The sequence below is a fragment of the Peromyscus californicus genome, unplaced genomic scaffold (assembly GCF_007827085.1).
Source record: "Peromyscus californicus insignis strain IS unplaced genomic scaffold, ASM782708v3 Scaffold_5__1_contigs__length_169319896, whole genome shotgun sequence".
NCBI lineage: Eukaryota > Metazoa > Chordata > Mammalia > Rodentia > Cricetidae > Peromyscus > Peromyscus californicus.
In genome coordinates this window covers 104575050-104593562 of record NW_026294573.1, presented here as the reverse complement: position 1 = coordinate 104593562, position 18513 = coordinate 104575050, and the positions used below count along the sequence as shown (strand labels likewise).

The following is an 18513-nucleotide window of genomic DNA, read 5'->3' as shown; positions in this document are numbered from 1 at the left end:
CAGTATCATTGATTGACATTGATGTTTATACAGCTTTTCTTAGTTTCTTTTTTCCTGTCTTAGGATTCCTTCCAGGATTGCACATTGTATGAAGTATCCTTAGGCTTCTGTTTGGCTGTGACAACTTTTCAAATTTGCTTGATTATTGATGACCTTTAACAGAATCTCAATTTGTATTCTGCTTCAGACTCCCAAGAGCAGGAATTACATATGTGCCCAGCACTTCTGGATTCTAAGATTCTCCTTTAGTCGGTTTGGAGCTGAATGTGTACTGGAAACCTGTCATCTCAATGCTGTATAGAGGCAGAGGCAGGAGGGTAAAAGAGTTCAAGGCTAGCCTCTGCTGCTTAGACCAACTGATACAAACCTGGCTTATATAAGACCCTGCCCCAGAGTGGCTCAGTGGGTCAAGTGTTTGCTGTGTAAACATGGGGACCAGAGTGTAAATACCTAGCACTCGTATACATGCCAGGCATGCATGATGGATCTGCCAACATAGTGATTTTTCTATATAAGACCCATTTTCAGATTTCTGAATGGAATAACTGTGAAATGGTGAATGTGTAATGTTTAGGCATACGGTTCTTCTAAAAATTTATTTTTATTTTATGTGCATTGGTGTTTTGCCTGAGCGTATGTCTGTGTGAGGGTGTCAGATCCCCTAGAACTGGAGTTACAGACAGTTGTGAGTACCATGTGGGTGCTGAGAATTGAGCCCAGGTCCTCTGGAAGAGCAGTCAGTGCTTTTAGCCATGGAGACATCTCTCCAGCCCCTAGGCATAAGGTTCTTAATTATTTTTGAAATATTTCATTTATTTTATTTGTGGTGTGTGTTTATGCGTGTGGGGACACATGCCATGGCTGTCCTGTAGAAGTCAGAGGACAAACAGCAGGAGTTAGTGCTCTCCTTCAACCATGCAGGTCGCAAGGCTTGAACTCAGGTCGTCAGGCGAGGTAGTAAGCACTTTCACCCACTGAGCGGTCCCATAGGCACCGTGATGATTTGTTATAGCGGCAATAAGGGACTAATACAGTCTGTAACATAGTTAGGCAGAGGGTACTGATACGGCAATGTAAAGATCTCAGATACCTGCTTCCCAGGAAAACTAGAAAAACTATTTTTAAAAATCCTCACTGTTCAAACAACAAACAAACAAACAAACAAACAAACAAGCCTTTAATCTCAGCACTTGGGAGGCAGAGGCAGGCATATCTCTGTGAGTTTGAGAGGCCAGCCTGGTCTGTAGAGCTAGTTGCAGAACAGCCAGAGCTGTTACACAGAGAACCCCTGTCTGGATAAACCAACTAAAAAAAGTTATTGTTTGATCTATATTCATTTCTATTGGACATATATCTTGGGGCAGAGTAGCTGAGTCACAAAGCATGTGTGCACAACCTCCATAGATATTGCCAACATGTTTTCTTCTTCTTCTTCTTCTTCTTCTTCTTCTTCTTCTTCTTCTTCTTCTTCTTCTTCTTCTTCTTCTTCTTCTTCCTATTCTTCTCTTCTTCTTTTCTGAGACAGGGTTTCTCTGTGTAGTTTTGGTGCCTGTCCTGGATCTTGCTCTGTAGCCCAGGCTGGCCTCAAACTCACAGAGATCCTCCTGGCTCTGCCTCCCGAGTACTGGGATTAAAGATGTGTACCACCACAGCCTGGCCATGTTTTCTTTTTTTAAAAAATGTTTGGTGGTGCACGCCTTTAATCCCAGCACTTGGGAGGCAGAGGCAGGCAGATTTCTATGAGTTCAAGCATAGCCTGGTCTACATAGTGAGTTCCTAGCCAGCCAGGACTATATGGTGAGACCTTGTCTCAAAAAAACAAAAACAAAAACAAACAAAAACAAAAAACAAAACCTGAAAGTAAATAAATAATAAAAACGTTTTATTAGTATTATTAGCAGTACTGGCAATTTATGTGCATGGGTGTTTTGCCTGTATGTATGTCTGTGTACCATGTGTGTGCCTGGTACTCGTAGAGGCCAGAACTTCTTCTAGATTCCCAGGAACTGGAATTACAGAGTGTCATGAAAAGCCATGTGGGTGCTGGAATCGAACCTGGGTCCTCTGGAAGAGCAGCCACCTGAACTGCCCTGGCATCTCTCCAGCCCCAGCCAACATATTTTCTTGAAGAAAATGTAGCAGTTCTAGTTCCTAAAGCAACATATGAGAGATGTAGTTTCTTTGCATTCTTGCCATCCTTTCCCTGTGCCAGGGCTTGATGCCAATGTTTGTTTGTTTGTTTGTTTGTTTGTTTGTTTGTTTGAGACAGGGTTTCTCTGTGTAGCTTTGCGCCTTTCCTGGAACTCACTCTGTAGATCAGGCTGGCCTTGAACTCACAGGGATACGCCTGCCACTGCCTCCCGAGTGCTGGGATTAAAGGCGTGCACCACCACCGCCCGGCCTGATGGCAATATTTTTAATTTACTTCTAGTGTCCATGTGGGAGGAGCTCATCAAGGCTTTAATTCTCTTTCCTTGATTTCTAGTGAAGTCAATGACTGTTGGGAATGTCAACTGTTGTTTTTTTTTTTTTAATTGGTTTTCTTTCATGCTTTGCCCAATCAGTTTTTGACCTAGTTGAGATGCAATTTTCCTATCGCCTACAGGGTACTTAAGTATTTTTAAAGATTTGTTTTTATTTTCTGTGTTTGGGTGTTTCACTTGCAGGGTTGTCTGTGTACCACACGTGAACGATGCCCTTGGAGGCCAGAAGAGGGCGTTTGATTCCCTGGAACTGAAGTTAGAGACATTAGTGAGTTGCTTTGTGAGTTCTGGGAATCAAACTCAGGTCATCTGGGAAGAGCAGCCCACTGATGAGCCAACTCCGCAGTTCCGTATAGGAAACTTTTTATATATTCCAAGTATGATTTTTTTTTTTGCCAAAGGAAACTATTACAAATATCTTTTCCTAATCTCTGGCCTTCCCTTTCCTCTTTTTGGAGATAAGAGTTCCCTGTGAACCGGGCATGATGGTGGCACACGCCTTAAATCCCAGCACTTGAGAGACAGAGGCAGGCAGATATCTCTGATTTGGGAGGCTAACCCGGTCTACAGAGTGATTTCCAGGACAGCCAAAACTGTTTACAGAGAAACCCTGTCTCAAAAAAGCAAAAAAAAAAAAAAAAAAAAAAAAAAAAAAAAAAAAAAAAAAAAAAAAAAAAGGAATCGAGGTTTAATTAGGTCTTTCTCTCTCTTTTCCTCTCTCTTCCTCTGGATATGGATGGCGCCCAGGGCCTTGGCCATTCTAGCCACATGCTCCACCATCGAGCTATAACCTCAATCCCTTTAATGGCATCTTCAATGAACTTAAGTTCTCAACTACAATGACATCAAATTGTTACTGGAATCATGTTGTAGAATATTAGTTAAAGATGTGTTACATTTGTTTATGCTGTGGAATATTTGCTTAATGATGCAAAATGTGTTGCATTCTTTTGTGTTGCATTTGTTTAACTCTGTGAAACTATGTTACTTTGCCTGTCTAAAACGCCTAGTTGGTCTAATAAAAAGCTAAATGGCCAATAGCAGGCCAGGAGAAAGGACAGGTGGGGCTGGCAGGCAGAGAGAAGGAAGATCGAGGAGCAGGATAAGGAGAAGGACTTCAGGGACCAGCCACCCAGCTGCACAGCAAGCCACGGAGAAAGAAGTAAAGAAAGGTATATAGAAATGGAGAAAGGTAAAGCCCAGAGGCAAAAGGTAGATGGGATGGGAAAATTTAAGTTAAGAAAAGCTGCCTGGCAGTAGTGGTGCACACCTTTAATCCTAGCACTAGGGAGGCAGAGCCAGGCAGATCTCTGCGAGTTCAAGGCTAGCCTGGTCTACAGAGCAACATCCAACAACTATAAAAATAAGGTCTGCTCTCTTCTGCTGAAAAACCCAGAAGTCAGATACTGGGGAAAGGAGCAGAGTAGGGTAACATACACCTGTAATCCAGTACTTGGGAAGCTGAAGTAGGAGGATTGTTGTAACCCGAATCTTTTTTGTTGTTGTTTGTTTGTTTGTTCTTGAGACAGGGTTTCTCAGTGTAGCTTTGGTGCCTGTCTTGGAACTCGCTCTGTAGATCAGGCTAGCCTCAAACTCACAGAGATCCTCCTGGCTCTGCCTCCCGAGTGCTGGGGTTAAAGTCATGTGCCAGCAACGCCGGGCATTAATAATATCTTTTAAGATTCGTGTTACGCCAGGCTGTGGTGGTGCACACCTTTAATCCCAGCACTTGGGAGACAGAGCCAGGAGGATCTCTGTGAGTTTGAGGCTAGCCTGGGCTACAGAGTGAGATCCAGGACAAGCACCAAAACTACACAGAGAAACCTTGTCTCAAACCCCACCCCCCAAAAAGGTCTTATTAATTAAAAACAAAAACAAAAAAACAGAGCCAGATATTGGGGTAAAAGCTGAAAGATCAGAGAAATAGAACAAGCCAGCTACGTTCTTACCTCTATGACATCCTCAGCCTCTAGAGAGAATTCCTGTTTCCTCACACCTTACACACCTGTGTCCTGCCATATTACTTCCTGGGATTAAAGGCGTGTGTGCTTCCCAAATACTTGGTAGCGAAGGCATGAGATCTCAAGTGCTGGGATAAAAGGTGTGTGCCACCAAGCCTGGCTCTGTTCCCAGTGTGGCCTTGAACTCACAGAGATCCAGACGAATCTCTGCCTCCCGAGTGAAAGGATTAAAAGCGTGTGCTACCCCGGCCTGACCTCTATGTTTAATATAGTGGCTGGCTTTCTCCTCTGATCCCCAGGCAAGCTTTACTGGGGTACACAATATATCACCACAGATTGCCACAAGTTCAAGGCAAGTCTGGAGCACATAGTACTTGGTCGTCCAGGGATACATAGCAAGCCTCTGTTTCAAAATATCAGCAAGAAAAGAATGAGTGGAAGGGAAGGAGGCCTAGGCAAGGTGGCCCTGAGGAAAACGGAGGAGACATTTCCAGTGCGAATTTGTCTTCAAGGGCTCAGGAAGTGCAAGTGGCTTTTATAGGGGCACAAAAAAATAGAACAATCGGTGGGAAATCTCCCGGCTGAATGGGGTCTTTCTCTTCAGAGCTGTTTCTTCCTCCTTAAAAAAAAAAAAGATTTATTTTTATTTTATGTGTATATGTGTAGGTATGTGCACGTGAGCCCAGGTGCTTGAGGAGTCCAGAAGAGAGTGTCAGATCCCTGGAGCTGGAGTTACAGGGAGTTGTGAGCCACCCCACGAGTGCTGTAAACCAAACTTGGGTCCTCCAAAGGAGTATGACCTTTCCAGCCTCTCCCCCTCTTCTTCTTCTTCTTCTTCTTCTTCTTCTTCTTCTTCTTCTTCTTCTTCTTCGTTTGTTTTTTCGAGACAGGGTTTCTTTGCATAGTTTTGGAGCCTGTCCTGAATCTCGCTCTGTAGCCCAGGCTGGCCTTGAACTCACAGAGATCCGCCTGCTTCTGCCTCCTGAGTGCTGGGACTAAAGGCATGCGCCACCACCGCCCAGCTCGCTATCTTTTCTTGAAGCTGGTCTACACCTTAACCTCCTATAGCAGCGTGTGTGTTTTCTTTTTAGATAAACCAGTTTCTATGAACATGAGAGGAAGAGGCTTTCCAGACAACATCCTGTGAAAAGGACAGATAGGGGCTGGAGAGATGGCTCAGCAGATAAGATCACTGGTTGTTCTTTCAGAGGACCTGGGTTCGATTGTTAGCACCTACATGGCAGCGCGAAACTGCAATTCCAGTTTCAAGGGATCCAATACCCTCTTCTGGCTTCTGTGGACACTGCATGAAAGTAGTTCATAGACATACATTCATGGAAAACACCCATACACATATAAAATATATATACTTTTTTTTAAAAGACAAGGATAGATAATTAAGATTAGAATACAGCCAGGCATAGTGGTGCCTGCCTATAATCCCAGTGTTTGTGTGGCAGTCTGAGCACAATGATGCTGAATAGGGATACAGAAACAGAATTATTTTCTCTGCCAATTAAAATGCCGGAAAGGTCCAGCAGTGGTGGTGCTGTGAGTTCAAGGCTAGCATGGTCTACAGAGTGAGTTACAGGACAGCCAGGGCTACACAAAGAAACCCTGTGTCAATAACTAACTAACTAACTAACTAACTAACTAACTAACTAACTAAATAAATAAATAAATAAATAAATAAATAAATAAATAAATAAATAACAAATAAAATGCAGGAAAGAAGTACTGAAAATCTTGGGGGGGATCCTAGCAGAGCCATCAAGTAATATCAGAAAAACTGGGTTCCTCTCTCAGGGTTCTTTGTTTCGTTAATAAAATAATGTAAAATGGACTCAAATGGAAGCTCAAGCACAATTTATTAGAGTTTAAAACGAAAGTCCCAGGGTAGGCAAACTGTAAAGGTTGCAGCATCCTCGCAGAGGAGGGTGGAGAAGATAAGCGCGCACTTAAACCCGGGTGGCAGGCAGCCCCACCAGAGGAGAGCTTAAGAAAAAGTAAGGCAGCACGAAGCACTAGTTAGAGAGTTTAAAGCATCCTTAGGGGCCGGCCAGTGTCTGACGGAAAAAGACAGAAGAGAAGAAAAAGAAATGGGTACACCTTTCTAGGTCAGGCCTCAGAAAGGTGGGCAGAGCCAGAAGAACCTTTTGGTGGATCTTAGGGGCTGTGCTAGAGGAGGGAATGCCGGGAAGGAAAACACATTGTGTTAAGGTGAACTCGCCTTCATAGCCAAGTCTGGCTCCCGCTCCGGTGGAGCCGGGAGGAGACAGGAGCACAGCTCCACCTAGAGGTAGCTTCTATTATTTTTAGGAAGACGACTTGTAGGACTTGGCTCTTCCTCCTATGGGAGTCCCAGATTTGGCCAAGCCATCAGGATTGGCAGCAAGCCCTTTTACCCACCGAGCCGTCCAGCTACTTTGGAGTTTTCTTAATTACATTACGAGAAGATCCACCTTGAATGTAGGTGACAGAATTCCTTGTGCTTGGGGCCCTGAACTGCAGAAGAATGGAGAAAGTGGGCAGACTCCTCCCACACACATCCTCCGTTTCCTGTTCTCGGTTGTGGACGTAACCAGCTCCCTCAAGCCTCTGCCACTGTGACTACCCTGCTATGATGGACCGTTACTTGGAACTGTGATCTAAAATAAACCTTCTGTCCTTCAATGGCTTTCGTCACTGTATTTTATCACACCAACTGGAAACAAAGCTAAGACATCAGGTGTCCTGCTCTGTCATTCTCTTCTTATTCCCCTGAGATGGTGTCTCTTACCGAAGCAGACACTGACATTTTTCAGTTTGGCTGGCTGGCCTGCGAGACCCAGTGACCCTCTGGTCTCTTTCCCCCCAAAATGCCCTTATGTTAGTCCTGCATTCCACACACTCCACAGACACCTTGAAGAAGCTGCCAAAGACCTGTGGCTGCTTACCCTGGCTCCTGTGGTGTAGCCCCAGCCACGACTGTCTCAAACAGTTTGCATCAGACCTTTTACTATCACAAGTCTTAGGACCCATACAACAGTTTCCACTCAGGCAAAAACAAAAAAAACAAAAAAAAACCCTAACAATATAAGGCCATGCATGGTGATGCATGCTCTATGAGACTGAGGCCAGCCTGGTCTACACACCCCAGCAGATGGACTCTTGAAACTAGTGAAAAGGAACAATGCCAAGAGTGTAAACAATTTGGCACAAAGGTTTTGTTTGGTGTGATTAGTGCAAATACTTTTGTTTTTTGGACAAGGTCTCTATAGTCTTGGCTGTCCTAGAACTCACTATGTAGACCAGGCTGGCCTCAGTCTCATAGAGCATGCCTGGCCTTATTTTGTTAGTTGTTTTTTTGTTTTTTTTTTTTAATTTAGCCAGGAGTGGTGGTGCAGGCCTTTAATCCCAGCACTTGGGAGGCAGAGGCAGGTGGATCTCTGAGTTTGAGGAACCTGGTCTACAGAATGAGTTCCATGATAGTCAGGGTTACAGGGTTGCAGAGAAACTTTGTTTTGAAAAAAAAAAAAAACCCAAAAATTTTAAATTCATTTAATTAATTTTTAAAATTAAAATTACATTTAATTAATTAATTGTGTGTGATCAGAGGGCAATTTGTGGGAATTAGTCCTCTCTATTCAGTGTATGAGTTCTAGGGATTGCTCTCAGGTCATCAGGCTTGTTAGCAAGCCAAGTTGTAAGGCTGAGCCATCTCACTAACCCTTGTTTTTGTTTTTATTTACTGGCTAAATAAGAAAGTAAGTCACTTGGTAGCATCTTCCTGTTCTTCCTCCTTGATATTGCAATGGAAAACCCTCAAATGTTTTTTCATGCTCCCCCATCTTCCCTACTTTTTTCTTTTTTAAAAAATAACTTATTCATTTGTATTTTATGTAAATTGGTGTTTTGCCTGCATATATGTTTGTAGGAGCATCCCCTGGAACAGGAGTTATAGTTATGAACTGCCATGTAGGTGCTGGGAACTGAACCTGGGTCCTCAGGAAGAACAGCCAGTGCTCTTAACCACTGAGCCATCTCTCCAGCCCCACCTTCCCTGCTTTCAGGAGCAGGCTGAGCAGGTAATGTGAAGAAAGAAGCTACTAAAGGAATTGACCATGGGGTGTAGTCTTAAACCCAGGGCTGGGGAGGCAGAGGCAAGCAGATCTCTTAGAGTTCCAGACTAGCCTGATCTACCTAATGAGTTCCAGGCCAGCTAGGGACACACACACACACACACACACACACACACACACACACACACACACACACACAAGCTGTTGCAGCAGAGTGGCATCTGCAGACATGACAGTAGAGCAGCCAGTTCTGACATCCACAGAAGCAATGGTGCCATAAGATTGGCTCCAGGGCTGAGGAACTGTGCAGCCTTTCCAGAGGCAGAGGCAGAGCCACCCGAGCAGTGGCCATGGTGAAGTCCCCCAAGTGCCAGTCATCAGTACGTAAGCAACGACAGTGGCAGAAACAGTAACTTCCAGAGACAGGGTCTCAGACACCCCGGCTTGGGAGCCAGTGCCACCGAGTGCTCTCGGGAGTAGACAAATCTTAGGACCCTGGACCTGGGAGCTATAATGTGAACGGCTGCTGAGGACTAGCGACTCCCCAGTGCCCTAGGCCTGGAAGCTGCTCGCTAGCATGAAGGGATGAATTCTGACACCCCAGGTCGACACAAGTGCGCTAACAATTTTGTTAGAGGTCCCTTATACCCCAGGCCTACAAAAAGAGTAGTAGCATTTGTCACTGTAGGCCTAAGGGTCCTGGTACCTCAGGCCTCCACAAGGAGCTGTCACACTGGTACCTGCCATCTGCTGCTGTTCCCTCCTGTGCTACTGCTCTCTGACAAAAGCCAAGGGACACAAGCTGCCGAAAACCAGTGCTGGAGAACTTCACTTACGATTTTCACCCAGGGAGAGTATCTGCAGCCAACTGACTGACAACAGGAGGTTTTGACATGATGAGGTATGGGCAGGTCCAGGCAGAATATGAGGGACTCTAAGTGCCTTCCTGTGGTAAGAGCATCACAATGGAGTTTGACCTCCTGCAGCTAGTTGACTGAAACTCAAGAAAGGGCTTCCTTGTAGCCAAAAGGGTTAGAGCTTGGCCCCTGAGCACTGGTTCTCAACCTGTGGGTTTTGACCCATTTGGAGGTCGCATATCGGATATCCTGCATATCAGATACTTACATTATGATTCATAACAGTAGCAAAATTACAGAAATGAAGTAGAAATAAAATAATTTTATGGTTGGGGGTCACCACAACATGAGGAACTGCATTAAAGGGTTGCAGCTTTAGGAAGGCTGGGAACCACTGAACTAGGCCATCTTCCCTACAGAAATGTCTGAAGATGCTTCAAGACCAGCCTGGTCTAGAGCCTAGTTCCGGGCCAGCCAGGGTTACACAAAGAAACCCTGTCTCAAAACCAACCAAACAAACAAACTAAAGAAAAAGAAAGAAAGAAAAAGTAAGGAGGAAGAAAGACGCAGCAAAAGTCCAAGTAAGCTAGCTTGGGTACCCACGGAGACTGCGGGAGCAGAGGACAGATGCTGAAGGCTTGAGAGGCTGGTGCAAGTTGTTGGGCTGCAGGCTACTGTTCATCATCATCAGTTCACCAAGGCCACCTCTGAGAGCCTTAGCTTGTTCGTAACCCAAATAGTTGCTGTTAGTCTTTTGTCCCAAAAATGTGGCATTGGGGACTGTGTCTATTCTCAGTTGTGGCCAAGTGAAATGCATATGCAATAATAAATCATCTTGAGCCAGTGGAGGGCTTGCAATCTCAATATCTGCCTCCCTCCCTCCTCCCTCCCTTCCTCTCTCCCTCCCACCCCCTTTCTTCCCTTTTTGGCCCCCATTCCCCTTGATATAGAGTTCAGGGTCTGGGCTCAAACTTTTATTCTCTTGTTTTCATTTCCTAAATATTGGGATCACAGGCATATACCATCCACCATGCCCAGCATATTAGGCAGATATGTAAGCTGCCCCTTCAATGACTTGGTCTCCTGACAACATTCATGTATTTGTGTAACTCTTTTTAACTTTTTTGTTTGTTTGTGAGACAAGGTTTCTCCGTGTAGCCCCGGCTGTCCTGGAACTCACTCTATAGACCAGGCTGGCATCAAACTCAGAGATCCTCCTGCCTCCGCCTCCCAAGTGCTGGGATTAAACGGGTGTACCACCACTACCTGGCAACATTTTTTTTTTTTTTTTTGGTTTTTCGAGACAGGGTTTCTCTGTGTAGCTTTGCACCTTTTCCTGGAACTCGCTTTGGAGACCAGGCTGGCCTCGAACTCCCAGAGATCCGTCTGCCTCTGCCTCCCGAGTGCTGGTATTAAAGGCATGCGCCACCACCGCCTGGCGCAACATTTTATTATTAGTGTGTGTGAATGCATGCGTGCGTGCGTGCGTGCGTGCGTGCATGCGTGTAAGTGGAGGTCAGTGGGAGACAGTTTTCTCATTCCACCTTGTGGGTCCCAGGGATCAAACTGGTTATTAGCATTGGTAGCAAGCACCTTTACCCACTGAGCCATCTTGCCAGCCCTGTTTAGTCACTTTTGATAAACAGAACATATTAAAAAGGAGGGCTGGGGGCTAGAGAAATGGATGGCTCAGCACTTAAGAGCATGTACTGTTCTTGCAGAGGACTCAAGTTTGGCTCCCTGCATCCATGTTGGGTGACGCACAGCTGTCTGTAACTCCAGCTTGAGGGGCATTGATCCTTTGGCTTCTGAGGGCACTTGCACACATACACATATATGTAATTAAAAATGAAGTAAATTGACCTGCCAGGCCCTGTTCAGCCTGGGTAGGTGGAAGACACTCATAGGCCCACCGGGCATCTCAAGGGGCTGGATGGGTGCCATTACAATGAGCAACTGTATGGTGGAGAAATGGGAAAGAGAAGCTGGGTGGTTCATGTGCTGTGGAGAGAGACAGAACTGAACAAGCGAAGGCAGTGAGGAAGAGGCTGACGTGGGTGGTCTGTGCTGCCACCTGGGCCCTTGGTGATGTCCAGCCAGGGCTGATGCCAGGGGTCATGTCTGGGTCCGTGGCCCTACAGCAGCCAGGGTCTGTGTGAATGTCCGTGGCTCTTGTTACCACTGAAGACCCTGCAGATTCCCCGGGGTCTGGGCCGCCACATGTTGCTCTGTTGATGTCTGAGAGCCAGGCTGCCACCGTGCCATGCTGATCTGAGTGGCCTGCGCTGCCGTCCAGGGCCATGGTGACATTTAGCTGCCCAGGGCCATGTCTGGGTCCATAGTCTTGCCACAGCTGGGTTCTGTGTTGATGTCTGTGGCCTGTGTTGCCACCAAAGGCCACATGGATGCCTGGGTCTGGGCTGCCACTTAGAGCCGTGTCGATGTCTGAGGGCTGTACCTCCACTGGGGCCATGCAGATATGAGTGACCTTTGCTGTTCCCCAGGACAATGGTGATATCTGGCCCAAGGTGCTGACAAGTGCCGTGTCTGGGTCCATGGTCCTTTCGCAGCTGGTGTCTGTATTGGTGTCAATGGCCCATGTTACCACCTGGGGCCATGCAAACCATGTGCATTGAAATCTGAGGGCCGTGTTGAGGTGGCCTCACCCTTTGTTGGCCCTGGGAGATCTGGCCCTGCCTCTTTCTGGCTGCTGCAGTGGGAGAGCAGGCCCTGACCCACACGGGAGTGCTGACCCCATGACCCCAGCCCTGGGAGAGATGGCACCACCCCTCACCATGTTTACATAAGAGCTGTCCCCCCCCCCCCCCATGGTGTGGATGAAAGAGTGTTGGCTTTACCCTTGGGGGCAGTCCCAGCAGAGGCCCAGATTGATCAACTCAGCTACCATCCAGGCCCACATCCAGTGCTCTGAGTTCGCCCACACCAACATCTACTCCATCTATGACCTGCTAGAGTGCTCAAAGGGACTGGTCCTGTGGAATCAGAGCTGCAGGATCTCCGTGACTTGGGGCAACAGCAGGATGACGGAGAGGAGTTTCAGTGAGGGTCCATTATTGATGGTGTACCAGAAGCCAGAGGCCTTGACCAACATCTCATTGCGGTGAACATTTGCAAGTGAAGCTATTTGGACGGGGGTATACTGAGTGACACACTATATCTCCTAATGCCAATAAAACCAACGAAGAGGTGATGGAGAGGCAGGAAAGACAGAGGAGCCAAGTGGTTTTTTTTTTTGTTTTTAAATTAATACTTTTTAAAATTTTCTTTTGTGTGGGGTGCTGCAAGGGTGAAGGGTGGATATGGAGGGACTCAGAAATGAGTGGAATTGGGGTGCATGATGTGAAATTCCCAAAGAATTAATAAATCTTTAAAAAATGAGGTGTTGCCACTCTTATAATTGGGATAGCAAAGATTATGACTTATTTTTCAGGAGACTGTATTGCTTTCTCAGTTCCACGCTTCAGCTTCCATTCTTTTTTGTTTTATTATTTTTAATATTATTTTTATTTCATGTGTATGGATATATGCCTGCATGTATGCATGTGTACCATGTGCATGTCTAATGCAGGTAGACTCAAAAAAAAAAAGGTATCAGATCCCCTGTAACTGGAATTACACACAGTTGTGTAATGTGGATGCTGGGAACCTCTGCAAGAGCAGCAAACGCTTTTAACTGCTGAGCCATCTCTCCAACCCCTTGCTCTTTTTCTATTTGATTTTTAGACAGGGTCCCATGTAGTTCAGGATCGCACTGAACAAACTGTGTAGCCAAGGATTGCCTTAAATTCCTGATACTGCTGCCTCCACTTCCCAAGTGCTGAACTTACAGGTATCTGATGTCATGCTTGGCTTCAGCTTGCATGCTTTGGTAAAGCAAGCAGCCATGTTGGCCAGGCCTCCATGACAAGGAGCTGAGGCGGTTATTCCAAGCCCTGGAGGAATTGGGGTCTGCCAACAATCACAGGAAAGAGCTTGGACCCGAGATACTCCAGTCAACCTGGCACGTCCAAGTTTCTGAGAAACCCTGAACTGGAGGACCCAGTTAAGCTGTGCCTAGATTCTTGAATAAAAACTTTGAGATAACCAGTGTTGTTTAGATTACTAAGTTCAGGGGTTATTTATTGAGCGCCAATAGAGAATACACGGGCTAAATCTGCTTAGATCTTAAAAGTGTGCTCCTCACAATTTTATTAGACTGTTTCCCACTACTCTGTTATTTCCAGGTGCAAAGTGATTACCGGTCTCTCATTGGCTGCCCTCTGCATTCTCTAGAAGGATCCTTGATTTCTAACAGTTCTGTTCTGTCTAAATTCAGCACTACAATTCAGAAGTTCAACTCCCTTTCTGTTTGTTTGTTTGTTTGTTTTGAGACAGGGTTTTCTGTGTAACATCCCTAGTTGTCCTAGAACTTACTTTGTAGACCAGACTGGACTCTCAGAGATCTACCTGCTTCCTGAGTGCTGCGCCACCGCGCCGCACATTTTCAACTCCTTTTTCAGCTCCTTGATCGCTCTACAAAAACTGTGATAAATAGCTAAGTACTCCTACCACGAGTAACCTAAAAAATGCCCACTGTCTTTGAGATCTCTTGACTAAGGTGCCTAATTATCCTGCTCCAAATCTTCAGGCTGGCCTCAGATTAGTCGTGTAGCCAAGGATGGCCTTGAATTCCCCAGCCTCCATTTCCTGAAGAGCTGGAATTTTGCCTTCACAGCCTCAGCGCAACCTTGTGTAATTACTATGAGAAGTACCTCTTCGGTTGTAAGGTTTGCCTCATTAAAGGAAATCCATCGCAAAGTCTTCAATTAAAAGAATCTGGTTTTTTTGTGTGTGTGTGAAAAAAACGCACACACGTGGGAGGAGCAAAATGTTTCAATTCCCGCCGCTCACAGGTGAGGGTTAGTTCCGCCCACCCTTGTTTTAAAGTCCTTTCAGCGGGCGGAGCTGCTGTCAATCTCGCATATTAGGAAAATGAAGGGGACCTCGTTGTCTACGTGCTCCTGAGGGGCGGGGTCGGCAGACTGGGCGCCAGCGGATTGGCCGGGGGCGTGGCCCCGAGGCTTGGCTCCGCCCAGGCTCTCTCGCACGGCTCCCAGCCCGAGTGACGGGAGGGAGCTCCGGTGGCTCCCGCTTCGCAGCTATGGCGCCTCGGGGCCGCGCCCAGTCCCCAGTTTGCCGGTGGAGCCTGAGCTCTTTCCTCGGCTCAGTCCGACCGTGAGGACCCGGGCGGTTCCGAGGGAGCGGGGAACGCGGCCGGCGACGGGCACCATGAGTAGCGGCCGGACCCGGGAGGCGGACAGCCCGAGGCGGCGCGGCACCTGCTGAGAGAAAAGAGGGAGCGGCCCGGCGCTGAGGTGCGGCGGAGGCTGGTCCGCGCCTCGGCCATGTCGCTGCTGTGCGTGCGCGGTGAGTGCGCGGCCGGCGGGACCCGAGGCTCCCACGCCTGCCTGGCCACACGCTTCTAGGAGCGTCCCGGCACCGCCTCTCCCGAACTTCAGTCCTCGTGCGTTCCCGGGGAGGGGGCGCGGATGTGTTCACAGTCACTTGTAAACATTCGACGACCCCCACCCCCCGCCCCCCCGCTCTTTTCTGTCCCCCCCCCTTCGGCAGTGGACTGTCACCTCTTCGTTCTGGCAGCCGTGTGACGACGATGTTGCAAGGGGTCTGACGAGAGTGGATTACTTAGGGGACCGCCTGTGGTCGGTGCCTGTCCGTAGCCCGCAATCTCTATTCTTCTCCGTGCGCTGTGAAAGTAGTCGGCTTGGAGGCAGCTTCTTTTTTATCACTCTGACCGTGTTAGTGGTACAGCTGTCACATCCTTTAGTTTGTTTCTTGATTTGCATCTTTCTGTTGTCTGGCTCCTCCCCTGGACCTCTCAGCCTGTGTCTAGGCTAAAGTTATTCTCTCATAATAACACTTTGACGAAGAACATGCTGGCCTCTCTCCTTTGGAAGCAGAACATGTAGATACGGTTTATTTTACGTTAGCATCTCTCCCTTTCTCTGAGGACACTTGATCCATCCAGGAAGGCATGTGTGTTTGTGTATGTTTTTGTTTTTGGTTGGTAACAAAACAGTCTTGTTATGTAGCCCAGGCTGGTTTGGAAGTCGTGATCTAACAGCTTCACCTCCTGGGATTACAGGAAGCTTTTATAAAACTAGATGGAGAGAGCTTTGGAGTTTTTTAGTCTTAGTGAGATACCGTGCCCTGGACTTAGCTCTATGTGAGTAGTGACTCTTTGTTGCTGGTTTTTGCAGTATTCCAAGAGCCACACTCCGTAGAAATTTTGAATGAATGCAAGAACCGTGGTTTTAGAGAGATTATCTGGTCAGAAAAATTAGGGTTTGGATAGCTGAATTAGATCTTGGGAAATTCAAGTTAGAAGCCAGTCCTATCTGTTGAACACAATGGTACAATAAAGTGGCTTGATTGTGAGAGCACACTTACCACCACGGCCTTCCCAGAGTCCTTTCCTGTCGCTTTTTACTGGGTAGCTACGAGTTCATGTTTCTTTTGGCTGCACAGATTAGAAGCATTGTTGTTTGTGATCTCTCTGATGACAGTGTTTCCCCCAGCTGCTGGCAAATGGAACTGCTTTGGGTTGCTCTCGTCCACTGTCTCATTAAATCTGCACTAACCTCAAATAGGATTTGGTTATTTCCGGGGATTATGGGAGATACAGTTTTTCTTCTTTAGTGGTTGATTTTTCATTAATGAGAATTTTGCTTTGGTTTTAGGGGAGGCATTTCCCCCTCAGCAGCTGGGAGTCTATTTATTCCTTTAGATCCCTGCTGCCGAGTAGCAGGATTTGGGAGAGGTTGGGTTTGGAAATGCCTCTTGGACAGTTTATTAATTCTCTGCTGCCACACCATACAGAGCTAGACCTTGGGAAAGACTCCCTAGGCAGGAGCATTTTTAAATCAGAAGTTATTTGTCTGAATTTAAATAAGTAGAAAAGCTGTTGCTGTTCTTATTTGCTTTAATATCAGTCAGCTTTCATTGTCTGGAAATTCTGTTATTTAGTCTGTCACTGTCTCTGTCTGTCCTCCCTCTCCCTCCCTCTCCCTCCCTCTCTCTCCCTCTCCCTCCCCATCCTTAATCTAGAGTCAATCCTCCTACCTCCCGATTTCTGGGATTACAGGTTTGTGCTACCATGCCTGGTTTGCTTCTTGCTTGTTTGCTGGGGTTTGAACTTAGTTTCCCTGGCACATTAAGCACACTTAATCACTGATCTAGATACTTACTCCTCTTTGCTTCTTTGTGGGGAGTGGGCAGAGCAGAATCTCACTTTGTAGCCCAGGCTGGCCTTGGCCTTCTGAGTTTCTGGATTGCTGGTGTGAGCTATTACACCTGGGAAAACTAAATCTTATACAGTGGCGTTCCTTGCATTATATATTTTTTTTTTGTTTTTTTTGTTTTTCGAGACAGGGTTTCTCTGTGTAGCTTTGCGCTGTACCTGGATCTCGCTCTGTAGACCAGGCTGGCCTCGAACTCACAAAGATCCGCCTGCCTCTGCCTCCCGAGTGCTGGGATTAAAGGCGTGCGCCACCACCGCCCGGCCCTTGCATTATATTTTGACAGCTGGAATTTGTTGTTTTGTTGCTGTTTTTTTTTTGTTTGTTTGTTTTGTTTTTGAGATAATATTTCCTTTTGTAGCCCATAACTCATTATGTAACCCAGGCTGGTCTTGAACTGGTGGTGACTGGTAGTGATCCTCCTGCCTTAGTCTTCTAAGTACTGGGATTGTTGTACCTGGTCATACATACATTTAATTCCAAAATTTGGGAAGCAGAGGCAGGCAGGTCTCTGAATTTTAGGCCAGCCTGGTCTACATAATGAATTCCCTGCCAGCCATGACTACATTAGTGAGACCTTGTCTCAAAAATAAGCAAATAAAACCAAAACAACTCTACACACAAGTGCTGGGATTGTAGATATTTGCGGCCACCACTACCCCTCACTGGTAGGAGGGATGGATGCTATTTATTGTCTGAAAGCAGACTATCTAGTGATACTATTTAACAACTCAATTTCAATTCACCTTGGAGTGAGTGGAATTGGATTAGAAACTTTTCAGGTTGGCGTGGTGGCACATGCCTTTAATTGGAAGGCTGAGGCAATTGGGTCTCTGAGTTTGAAGCCACCCTGGTCTACAAAGCAAGTTTCAGGATAGCCGGCTACACAGAGAAACCCTGTCTCTAAGAAAAAAAAAGAAGAAAAAGGAAACTTTTTCATGTAGTAAACTTGGTAAATTGTGTTTTTTTTTGTTTTTATTGTTTTGCCTTTAACTTTATTATTTATTTGAGACAGTCTCACATACCCTTGAATTCCTGGTCCTCCAGCTTCTTCCTGCTGAGTGCTGGCCAAATTGGTTTTGATATAACCATCCCCAAACATCTCCAGGAACTTATTTCCATGGTCTAACTCTTCAATCATGCCTTATTTCCCACAGGTTAAAGGCTCTCAGTATCTTGACTCCCATATGCTCTCTCATATGATTCTTGCTTATCTTTAAAATTTTATTATATCTGTATGTGTATGGATGTTTTGCCTGCATGTATGTTGGTGTACCACATACCTGCCTGATGCTCTGGGAGATCAGAAGAGGCCTTGGATCCCATGGAACTAGTGTTATAGATGGCTGTAAATGACCATGTGGGTACTGGGAATCAAATCCTTGTCCGTTAGAATAGTAGCTAATGCTCTTAATTGATGAGCTATCTCCTCAGTCCCTGAAACTTATTTATTTAGTGTGTGTATGTATGGAGGTTCATGCCTTTTGTGGAGGTCGGATGACAACTAGCTGGAGCCAGTTCTTTCCTTCTACCATGTGAGGTCTGGAGATGGAAGTCTGGTTGTTAGGCTTGGCAGCAAGTGCCTTTGCCTACTAAGTCACCTGGCTAGCCTTAGCTCTCCTTTTTGGTACGTATGTTCTTCTTCTAAAGGATTTATTTTAAATTATGTGTATCTATGTATATCTGTGTGGGGGTATGTCCACCTGTAGACACAGATGTCCCCAGAGTCCAGAAGTGACAATTGGATGCTGGAGCTTGAGTTACAGGAGGGTGAGACACCCCTGTGTGGGTGCTGGGAACTAAACTCAGGTCCTCTGCAAGAGCTACAGTATGTG

At 46.3% G+C, this 18513-nt stretch overlaps 1 protein-coding gene across 7 annotated transcripts in view; it reads left to right on the top strand.

Moving 5' to 3' along the window:
- The first annotated feature begins 14483 nt into the window (after positions 1–14483).
- The window catches only part of LOC128096280 (protein unc-13 homolog B), a 207862-nt gene continuing 203832 nt past the window's right edge, over positions 14484–18513 (top strand). For 6 of the 7 annotated variants that reach the window (XM_052715657.1, XM_052715656.1, XM_052715653.1 and 3 more), the window contains exon 1: positions 14484–14789. In XM_052715657.1, the coding sequence (XP_052571617.1) occupies positions 14768–14789 (22 nt within the window). In that variant the 5' untranslated portion in view covers positions 14484–14767. The remainder of the gene's footprint in view (positions 14790–18513) is intronic. The other variant, XM_052715659.1, reaches the window with a different exon arrangement.